This window comes from Bidens hawaiensis, unplaced genomic scaffold (assembly GCF_021521415.1).
Source record: "Bidens hawaiensis isolate Kalapana, Puna unplaced genomic scaffold, B.hawaiensis_p1.1 tig00002442_1, whole genome shotgun sequence".
NCBI classification, from domain to species: Eukaryota; Viridiplantae; Streptophyta; class Magnoliopsida; order Asterales; family Asteraceae; genus Bidens; species Bidens hawaiensis.
The window spans coordinates 462,435-474,886 of NW_027491135.1; the positions used below are offsets into that span (position 1 = coordinate 462,435).

General features: G+C 35.7%; 1 protein-coding gene across 1 annotated transcript in view; it reads left to right on the top strand.

The window, feature by feature from the left end:
• The window catches only part of LOC143619450 (uncharacterized), a 49,420-nt gene extending 37,933 nt beyond the window's left edge, over window positions 1-11,487 (top strand). Inside the window, exons 2-3 of the mRNA XM_077091380.1 lie at window positions 10,802-10,882; window positions 10,940-11,487. Of these exons, the coding sequence (XP_076947495.1) occupies window positions 10,802-10,882; window positions 10,940-11,487 (629 nt within the window). The remainder of the gene's footprint in view (window positions 1-10,801; window positions 10,883-10,939) is intronic.
• Window positions 11,488-12,452: the final 965 nt, after the last annotated feature.

Consider the following 12,452-nt stretch of genomic DNA (forward strand, 5'->3'; position numbering starts at 1 on the left):
GTTTCTAAGGCTCCTTACCGTTTAGCTCCTTCGGAATTGCAAGAGTTATCGAACCAACTTCAAGAACTCTCCGATAAGGGCTTTATCCATCCAAGTTCTTCCCCTTGGGGCGCTCCCGTCCTCTTCGTGAAAAAGAAAGATGGATTGTTTCACATGTGTATCGATTACCTAGAACTCAATAAACTCACCATCAAGAATCGTTACCCTTTGCCCTGAATCGATGACCTCTTCGATTAACTCCAAGGCGCAACTTGTTTTTCCAAAATCGATATTCGATCGGGTTATCACCAATTGCGTGTTTATGAAGACGACAATCCTAAAACCGCTTTTCGTACTCGGTATGGACATTATGAATTCTTGGTTATGCCTTTAGGATTAACCAATGCACCCGTGGTATTCATGGACCTCATGAACCGCGTTTGCAAACCATTCTTGGACAAATTCGTAATTGCTTTTATCGATGACATCCTCATCTTCTTCAAGACCCAAGCTGAACATGAGCATCATTTACGTTCCATTCTCGACCTCTTAAGAAAAGAACAACTTTACTCCACGTTCTCCAAATGTGATTTATGGTTAAAAGAAGTTCAATTTTTGGGTCACGTCTTCAATGACAAAGGTATTCAAGTTGATCCCTCCAAAATCGAGGCCGTAAAAGATTGGAAAACTCCATCCACACCCATAGAAGTCCGATCTTTCCTTGGTTTGGCCGGGTATTATCGACGGTTCATTCTAAACTTCTCCAAAATCGCGTTGCCAAAACCGCACTAACTCATAAAGGAAAACCTTATGAATGGGGACCAGAACAAGAAGAAGCTTTCCAAACTCTAAAGCATATGCTTTGCAATGCTCCCGTTTTAACCCTTCCCGATGGAAATGACAACTTTGTTGTATTTTGCGATGCATCCAACCAAGGCCTCGGTTGCGTTCTCATGCAACGAGGTCAAGTTATCGTATATGCCTCAAGGAAACCTAAGGTTCACGAAAATAATTACACGACTCATGATCTCGAACATTATCTTTATGGCACAAAATGTGTTGTATTCACCGATCATAAAAGTCTTCAACACATCTTTGACCAAAAAGATCTCAACATGAGACAACGTCTGTGGGCCGAATTACTTAGCGATTACGATTGCGAAATTCGCTACCATCCCGGTAAAGCGAATGTCGTGGTCGATGCCCTTAGTCGTAAAGTTAATGTCAAATTCGTTCAGCTTCATAGCATCATTATCCAAACCAATCTCCAAGACCGCATCTATCGAGCCCAATGCACCTCTGTTGATGAAGGCAATATGTACGACGCAATGTTATGTGGAGCCGAACTTCAACTTGAAACCAAACCCGATGGCTTGCTTTATTTTCTCAATCATTTATGGGTTCCCAATATTGATGAGCTTCGTACTTTCATTCTCGACGAAGCTCATATGTCGAGATATTCCGTACATCCCGGTGCGACTAAGATGTACTTCAATCTTCGATCTATTTATTGGTGGTCGGGTATGAAAAAATGTCTTACTTGCTCAAAGGTTAAAGCCGAACATTAAAAACCTTTTGGTTTACTTGAGCAACCTCCTATCCCCGTTTGGAAATGGGAAGACATTGCTATGGACTTTATCACCAAGTTACCCCCCCTACTCAAAAGCAAATTGATAGTATTTGGGTAGTCGTTGATCGATTAACCAAATCGGCTCCCTTCATCCCGATCCTAGAGAAGTACTCTGTCGAACAACTCGCTTAAATCTATGTTCGTGAAGTTGTATGCCGCCATGGTATTCCGTTGACCATTATTTCCGATCGTGATGCTCGTTTCACCTCCCATTTTTTGGAAATCGCTTTAAGAAGCTTTGGGAACTCACCTTGATCTTAGTACCGCTTATCATCCTCAAAACGATGACCAATCCGAGCGTACAATCCAAACTCTTGAAGATATGCTTCGATCTCGTGTTCTTGATTTTGGTGGAAATTGGGATTCTCATCTCCCGCTTATTGAATTCTCATACAACAATAACTATCATTCTAGCATTGATATGGCTCATTTCCAAGCTCTTTATGGTCGTAAGTGTCGTTCTCCGATTTGTTGGAATGATATTGGTTAAACCCAAAATCACTGGTCCTAAGATGGTCCAAGACACTACTGATCGTATCGATCAAATCCGCAAAAATCTCATCGCTACTAGAAGTCTCCAAAAGTGCTATGCCTCGAGTTCAATGTTGGTTACCTTGTCCTTCTCAAAGTATCCCCTTGGAAGGGGGTAGTCCATTATGGAAAAAAGGAAAACTAGCACCCCGTTTGGTAGGCCCATTCTACCACAAGAACTTACCGGTGTTCATCAAACCTTTCATGTCTGAAACCTCAAAAAGTGCTTAGCCGAAGGTAATCTTCATATACCTCTCGATTAAGCACGTATCGATGAAACCTTGCAAATGATCGAAAAACCCGTTGAAATCATGGATCGCAATGTGAAACGAACAAAACGTAGCCGTATCCGTTTAGTTAAAGTCCAATGAGAATCATGGTGTGGCGTGGAATTTACTTGGGAATGAGAATATGTGATGAAGGAAAAGCACCCGCATTTGTTTATTACGGATTCTTCTTAATTTCGGGACGAAATTCCCTAAAGTAGGCAAGACTGTAACATTCGTCATTTTCGGTTTATTTTGTATCTGTATTTGTATCAAAAACCTGACTTGTTTCGATCTTTTTGATCCGTAGTTATTAATAATAAAATGTTGGGTTTATGTTTCACAAATGTCGGGTCAAGAAAACATCATTTTCGTTTCGTTAAAACACCTTTATATGGCTAAGAACGACTTAAAATGAACTTTAGGGACTAGAATCGTCAAATTGCAAAAGCTAGGACAAACCCCCGCCACCTAGGGGAGCCGCCCCGCCCCACCACCACCCTCATAGTGGTCGCACAGCACCTAGTCTCACCTGCAGGTTTCCCAGTTTGTTTTTGGATGTTTTGTGCATTGTTTGACTATTTTAAACATACCCATTTGTATGCAAACCTTAAAAGCAACCTTATGACTAACCCTTCAATCTTTACCTATATAAACAAGGCCAAAGCATCCCATTTGGTTTGCTCATTCTCCTCAAACTCTCCCCAATCTAGATCTAAGTATTCTTTCTTCAAGTTCTTGATAATTTACTTCTCAAGGTCAAGCTAATACTAATCTTTGTTTCTAACTAATTCTTGGTAATTGAAGTTTGATGTTGCAACATATATATAATGCACACCCCTTATGTAAGGTCCCGTTACCGGTGCCTCACTTTTGACGTTGGATTTACTCATAAACACAACTCTTACAAATCAAAGTTAATTAAAACTTTCGCGGAAACGTTAACTTAAATCATTCATTACAAAACATTAAATCGTTGCTTTGAAACCATAACATAAAACATCATATTTAAAACATTATTTCTTCCATCTTCAAATGCCAGCCGTTCAGTCCATGCCATGTGCCCTCCTCTTGCTAGCTCATTAAACATATTTACCTGTGTGCATACTAAAAGTCAGCTACGCTGAGTGAGTTCTAGTTAATCATACATCATACCATACATACATTAATAATCATATACATACATATCAGAAGATATCTATTAATATCTTAACCTTGTAAAATTATCCATACGAGGGATGTCACATAATATCTATTAAAAGAACTATTACTATTGCCCATGCTATATATTCTCCATAGAAGGACACTCTGTATATACTTCCATAGAAGGAACATCCTATATAGTTCCATAAAAGGAACACTGTGCTTTCCATTAAAGGAACACTATTATTTTCATTAAAAGAACACTATGCTTTCCATTCAAGGAACACTATATATATTATCCGTAGAGGGAACACTATACATAATTTATTATTTAATATCCATACAAGGAGACAATCACTATTCTTGGCAATACATGCAATATCCGAAGATCGTTCACGTATCGGCAAGCAATCATTCTTAAATTACATTCAATATTCATATCTTTATTTATAACCTGGCAGTACGTGCAATATCCGAAGATCGTTCACATACTACCAACATAAGATACATACATAATTCATACATCCTATATATAAATCATATCTTTAACTACCACCTGGTAGTACATGCAATATCCGAAGATCATTCACGCACAGTCAAGCAACCATCATACATGAATTATACAAAGCATACACTTACCACTTAAGGTAAGTGTATTAACTATCACATCGAGTATGCACACAGCCCCGAAAACATAACAAGGAAATGGGGCTAGAAACTCACCTGAACTCAGTTACTTCTTCCGCTAATGGTTACTCCTTTCTTTGGTTGTGCACGGCTAACTGTATAACAATTATGCGCATTGATTACTATCACTTTCCATATCGTGTTTCTAGTTTAATTATTAACCTCAACAAATGGGGGTCCGGGGGAAGTGCCCCTGGAAGCGGGGTTCTAGGTGCGGCAACCCCTAGCAGGGTCCAAGGGGCAGAGCCCCTGGCCGGGGTCGAGCTGCCAGGTCAGCTTGGAAATATTTCTATTAATTGTCTTATCACATTTTCCATTAGGATTTTAAATTATTATCTAATTCTCCACCTCATTTGCTATAACGAATTAAGTCTAGTTCGTTATCAGATCACGGTCTAATTCGTTATCAGATCACACTCTAATTCGTTATCCGCTTCGTTGACCTGATTCGTTAGCTTAATTCGCTGTCTTTCTGATTCGCTAGCTGATTCGTTATTCTGGTTCGTCATTCAGATTCGTTATCTGATCCTGACTTGATTCGTTATATAAACATAACGAATTGGGTGAGCTGATTCGTTATCTGGGCATAACGAATGGGTAAACTAATTCGTTATCTTGCCATAACGAATTGGTGAACTGATTCGTTATCTTGCCAGAACGAATTGGCTAATTAATTCCTTACTTTACCTTAACGAATCACACCAGTATTATCCAGACTTTGACCCTGAGGTCAAAGTCAAAATCGTTATGAACACAGAACAGTTAACTCATACCAGATCTGCAATTAAACCTTCGTTTCTTAACGAAATATCATGATTTAGGTATCATTGGAATCGTCTATGCAGCGCCTACAAACCCTAACCTTTCATTCGTCCATATATTCGTGTTTATAGGGTGCGGTTTGTTCATACATACATACGGGTTCTTTATACAAAATTAACCCATCAAATGTTAATTAGTTTCAGTGATGTTTGTTTCGTTGGATTCGTTTTTACCTCATAAACTCAGATCTAGGGTTATTAAATGAATCTGAACCTAAATGAACAAGATCCCGTTATAAACGCACCTTAAACGAGTCGGTTTACAAACACGGTTAAGCCTTGTTGTTGTCTTGGTTCGTTTCAACGTTCTAGCACCAATAAATCTCGGGTTTTCGCCTTCGGATCTTGACTCGGGTTAGAGAATAGTGTTTGTGTGTGTGTTTTATCAAGGTGTAGGCTATGGTGTAGAGATAAAATGGAAGGGATTAGAGTTTAAGGGGTATTTATACTCCCTTAAGCCCATAGACCTAAGGCACATCTTTCCTTTTTGGTCCATAATTAATTCCATCTAAAGCCTACTTATTCTTTCGTCTCTATTATTTTATTAAGTCTCTACTAAATTAAGTAACTTTTCCATCATAGGTAAATAATATGAAAAATATTATTCTAGGAAATTTCGGGATGTTACACCTTGTTTCCTTCGGCTTTCACTTCTCCGGTCACGATCGGTTGAAGTGTCGTGCTACAAGACAAAGCTTCATGGAGGACTATTATAGTCCTTGATAAACACTTTAATTTTGTTTATGCTTATTAATATTGTTAAGTCCTTACTTTTTGTTTCCAAATCATTTTTAATAGTTCAATGGTAATGGGTATGTGGCCACCATTTTCGGTTTCATCCCGAGTCAAGAGCCGAACCAAAACCGAACTTTTGTTTTAGTACTTTATTGTTAACATATTATATGAAATATTTGAGTATTATTATTTTTAAGTTTATTTTAATGAGTTATGGTATTGGATATTTGTCAACCATCCTCGTTTTATTCCGAGTCAAGGACCGGACCGTGTAAGGCCCCGAACCCGGTTGCCCTACTTTAGCGTCGGATTTACTAATAAACACAGTTCTACCAATCAGAGTTGATTATAACTTTTCGCGGACTATAAAACATCAATCATTTGTTACAAAACATTAAATCTTTTCTTTGATACCAAAACCCAAAACATTATATTTAAACATCATTACTTCTATCTTCGCATGCCAGCCGTTCAATCCAAGCCATATGCCGTCCTCATGCTAACGCTATAGTCAGCTCACCTGCGTGCATACTAAAAGTCAGCTACGCTGAGTGAGTTCTAGTTAATCAAGCAACTTATCATACAACCACTACATGCATCATATACGTATCCGAAGACACGTTTTTCACTATCTAACCTGCTCACCTTACCACTTAGCCTCTTATTACACCTACCACTTTGCCACTTTGCCAGTTTAATAACGTATAACGTTATGCCACTTTGCCACTTTAATGACGTAGTCACGTATAGGCTTACCCTACCACGTACTATCGTCATGCCACTAACACTCTTACTAGACTCTTGCCACTTCTAACACGCTCTACCTCTACTTGTCTGCAACACGCTTCATATCATTTACATAATAAGCAAGTCACATCATAGCATTCATACACACTAATAACCACTTGGCAATCACTATCCTTGGCGATACGTGCAATATCCGAAGATCGTTCACGTACCGACAAACATTATATAATAGCTACCTCGTATAACATCTATAGCATACACTTACCACTTAAGGTAAGTGTATTCACACTTCACATCGAGTATACACACATCCCCGAAAACATAACAAGGAAATGGGGCTAGAAACTCACCTAAATTTGGTTACTTCTTCTGCTACTGGTTATTCCTTCTCGAGCTGTGCGCGTCTAACTGTTTAATAATTGAATATCAAATACTACTCTAGCCATTCTCATTACTACTTAATTAGTCTTACGTGTCTAAGCCAATTTTACTTCATTGAATCATTACCCGGTTAGTTAATCTTTACTCGTTAATCCTTTAAGGGCATCTTTCATAAATTATCAAAGTCCAAGGGCTATTATGTAATTATCTCATTCCTTTCCAAGTACAAGGACCATTTTGTTCTTCTGTTAAACTTCTAATTCGTTACTTTGGCCTTTGCGAATTGGACTTTCTAATTCGTTATCTCTGTTAATGAATGGTCTTAACAAATCAAGGGTAATTCGTTACCCTTTTCCATTAACGAATCGGATAAAGAATCAAGCCTAGTTCGTTAGGCTTCCTTATGCAAATCAGCAAAAGAATCACCCTCCGATTCGCTAAGTTCCCATAGCGAATCAGCTAAAGAATCACCCTCCGATTCGCTAAGTTCCCATAGCGAATCAGCTAAAGAATCACCCTCCGATTCGCTAAGTTCCCATAGCGAACTAGGGTTAGGTCAGGGAATGTCAAAACATTCCCTGACACCTCTATCCTCATATTAACTTTTCCGGCGCCGTCATTGCCGGAAAGCCGCTGGAAAAACGAGTTTTAACTCGTTTTTCATCGTTTTTCGCCCTGTTCGATCCAGATCTGAGCTAGGGTGATCCCTAAGCTCATCATAGGTTTATACCCGATTCCACCCGGATCTCATGAATTAAACGGTTTAACGGTGTCGGCTCGTCGTTTCGCAACTATATCTAACGGGTTAAGCTCATATTTTCTCTAAACCTGTATTATAAACTAATTTAAATTGTTTTCTCAAAAGACTTGGTATGTTGGATATAACTTGATCTTATAGCAAGTTTGGACCGACAAAACCAAACACTCGCTTAACGAACGTCGATGTTCTTCTTAATAGAACTACACACTTGGTTAAGCTTCTTTCGATTTCATTGAGTTCTCTCATAACATTTTGAAATATCGGATTCGAGCTTGACCATTTATTAAGACTCGAACCGACAAATTCGAAAACTCATAAAATCTCGTTTTGGTATCTATTTAACTTTGCAATATTGCAATTATACCCAAATATTTACTTAACAAAGATATTTTAAAAACTAATGAATGATATACCGAGGCCCGACTTCGAGTAAACTTACTTTTCTAAAACCATTACGTTAATTCTTACGTATTTACATTTTAAACTTCAAACTTTAATTATATATTCTACTTGTCAAGTTATTTTATTTTAAAGCTTTTAAAACCATTTAATAACTTAAGAACTTTTTAATCTAGGTTTTGCCCATTGTACTTACTCTTCCCCCGTTTTATCGCAAACTATCCTTCAAGTTACTTATTTCACGTGAGTACATTTCATCCCCCGTTTTCTTTTTATACTTTGGGGGTAACATGCATACTTATTCAAAACAAGAATGATTTATAACACTCTATCCTCAAACCACAAAAACTTGGGTGTATGATACTTAGAATATTTGCTCTATTGTGTGTTATATGTTTCATATGATTTATGTGCACGAGTGTTTACTTTTTTATGTTGTTGTGGAGCCTCAATAAGTATGATCATATGAACCCCTAACTACTTTAGCCTTGTGCTAGTAGAATAGGGCCTCATTATCCGAGTATGTCAGTTGTTACCGATTAGAAAGGATATACCGCAATTGTTGCTTTTATTTATAGTCTCATATACGTTTGTGGATTTCGCCTCATATCATATATACTCAAAAACTATGAAATTACTCACGAACATACGTGTTGATAAATATTATTTTATGCATTGTTACAGGTTTGATTATTGGTTGATTGGAGTTCGAAGATGCTATTTTATTTTGAGACAGTCTAAGTTATTAGAAGAATGAAAAATTAAATTATGATATTTGGTGTTGTTATGTATGAACTAGATGTATTACTTTTGTGATTGAATGAAATTAATGAGTTATTTAAATATTGTCATTTTAATTGTGTCTTGTGTTCATGGGCAATCCGTTGTACCCCGGCATGTTCTGTCGTCTTTGGTCGGGGTGTGACACTACCACGGCCTATAGGAACCAGGCTATCTACCGCTTTTAACCTAATTACAACATATCTTTTCTTACTCTACTAATAAACAAAAATAATAATGTTGATGTGTCATAATCATATTTAATTATAATTCTAATATCTATTCTCCTTAATCCATGCTATCCATGTGTCATTGGTTGAAATCATTTTGGCAATTTTATCTTATCTTACACTACTAAAAAACAACAATAATGATGATGATGTGTCATAACCATATTAAATCATAATTTATAATCTCTATTCTCCTTAATCTATGCTATCCATGGGTCATGGGTTGAAATCATTTTGGCAGTTGTGTTAAAATAGTCGATTTTCCATCATTCTAATATTTTATCTTATTCAAACTAGCTAATAATGAGTGATAGGCCAAAACCATTTTGGCAATTGAGTTATATAATAGTTAAGAAATTAAAAGTAAAATATTAATTGAAGATAAAACAAGTAGAAATATGAAAAACAAGTAAAAAATAGTAAAGAACAATCTTTTCATAAGGTCTTTTTGTTTCTTTGATGTCCAGTTTTTTTCTCATGAACATTATATGTTGCATTATGCATGGTAACTCACAGACATGGTCTAAATCTATTTATATTGGATGATGATTTGAATAGTTGTGATAAAACAACAAATGTCACACCCCAACCTACGGCTGAAATACCGGGGGCGTGAACTGATTGTCACAGCTCTCAAGGTACTATTATGCATTATTAAAAGTTTCGATATATATTAAACAAATTTCCAAATAAAAAAAATCCATACAAATCCAAATAAACTAAGTACATATATCAATCAATAACAATATGTCTCATTAAGTTTTCTTCTAGCATAAATCCTTAAGTGATCTTGTACTTTTGTTACCTCACTTCAAACAATAACCTGCATATGCGTTGAAAATAGAATGGTTTTGTCAACACAAGGTTGAGTGAGCAACATACCAGTTTAATTGTTCATAAAGAAAATAAGTAATTGCAACAAGTCATATGAGGATAAAAAAAATAACCAAATGAGAAAGTATAACTGAGATGACGAGAAGCACAAAGCTATAACGACTGATGTATGATCATACTATTCTAAGATTATGTTGGACCTCTCTGAATGCGAAAGCATATAAGCACATACACAAGTAAAGTATAAGTTGTAAACACATAAGACAATAGTTGCAGTTTTGTGTATAAGTATATATGAGAAATACAATTTACTCATATGTACCCAAAGCGTGGAAAACAAGTAAAATAGGGGAATGTGGTACTCACCTAAATAGACGATCAAAAGTGAATAGATAACAATAAGAATGACGAAAGCGGATCACGCGTTGACGATAAGGCCTAATAAGGAAAAATAGAATATGGATACGCTAAGTTAATGAACTAGATCGACTAAGAAATCTCGACAACTATAATTATTATTAAGTTAATAATATTGGGGCATTTACATATATCCCCTTATTAACTTTGTTTATTACATATATACCCAACCCATAACTCTAAATTACTTATATCCCCTTCCTTAAAGCCTTTAATATCAAATATACCCATTTTGATATATTTTATTAACAATAAATTGAACAATGACTAATTTACCCCTTTTGCAAAAATTTTCATTCAACTAAATCTCTCAAAGGAGATCATTTTTCCAACTAGTACATCCAGTTTCCGGCGAACTAAAATCCTACAGTCGGTTATAGATATTCCAGACGATCTTTTGATATTGAACTCAGTTGATCCGATGGGTGATTTAATAAGCTTTGTATATCCTAATATATTAGAGAGATTCAACGAACTTACTTACTTCCAGGATCGTGCACTGTTGGCACCTTTGAATGAGGTTGTTCAAGAAATTAATGAACGTATGTAAGCCATATTTCCTGGTGAAGAAGTTAAGTATCTATGTTCCGAATGTTTAGCTGAATGTGAAGACGTTTCAGAGGATTTTGATCCACAGTTGTACTCTCCTGATTTGTTAAATGGTTTAAAGATGTCTGGAATGCCTAATCATAGATTGGTCCTCAAAGTTGGTGTTCCCATCATGCTATTAAGGAATATTAATCATAAAAAGGGTTTATGCAATGGAACGCTCCTTCAAGTCATTAGTCTTGGTAGGCGTGTAATTGAAGATAAAGTTATCTCTGGTACGAATATAGGATATCGGACTCTAATTAGTCGAGTAAGTCTTACACCAACTGATAAGAAACTTCCTTTCAGATTAAAAAGAAGACAGTTTCCTATCTCAGTTTGTTTTTCCATGACAATTAACAAGAGTCAAGGTCAATCTTTGTCAAGAGTTGGATTGTATCTTAAAGATCCAGTATTTTCCCATGGCCAGCTTTATGTGGCTTTGTCAAGAGTGAATAGTCGAGATGGTATTAAGTTAGTGATATTCGACAAAGAATCAAAGCTTACAAATAAAACAACAAATGTTGTGTACAATGAGATTTTTGGAAACGTAGAATGATAAGTAGTAAATTTGTCATGTATTTGAAATTGTTCTATTCTACTCTTATGGTTATCATGTAACTTTTTTAGTTCTATACTTTTTTTATGTAGTTCTAAAATGTTTTATATTTTTGTTTGTTATCATATCATAAAAATTGTTATTAAGTTATAAATAAATATTTAATGTTAATATATACAAAAAAAACGGATCCAAATGTTTAATAAGATACCATTGCTTATATGATTATTTCAATTTTAAGTTAAAGTATTTAAAATAGTAAATATAATATCTAATAAAATATTACAAATATAGGGTAACTATATATGATATACTCATTAGATAGATATAATCATTTAGATCTTTGGAAAACTAAACCGTCACTTCATTTTTATATTTTATAATTATCAGTTTAATTCATCATCATCATCTTCTTCTTTTACACTCTAAAGCTTTTCATAACAAATTAATAGCAAAAAAAATGTCTACCATTGTCAATTGGAAGTTTTCTACGGTTTCACGTAAGTATGAATTCCTGTTTAGCGATTTCCTCATGATACACAAAGATAATAATGTATCTGTGATGATGTTTAATAACCTCCTTAAACATCAGATTCATCAGATTGGTGTTCGGAAACTTTCTCCATGTATAGAGGAAACCAATCTCATTAATCTTTTACATCATTACCTTGATGATATTCACCAAGATGTTTTACCGTTTGAACATGTTAGGGATTGGTTTTTTTATCCTAATCAAAACAAAGTTGTTATCAAGTTTGAGAATGGCCAGTATAAAATTTTGAATCCTACACAACTATTGTCATGTGATGATTTGTTCCTTTTGAGAGAGCTAGATATGTTAAAGTTATCTAATCATAGAAAAGAAATTGCATATCTTGAGTTGGAAAGGGAGGTTGGTTTGAAGGTTAAATGGTTAGCCGAATGTGCAAACTATGAAAGTGATTATGATGGTTATCCGGAAAGTT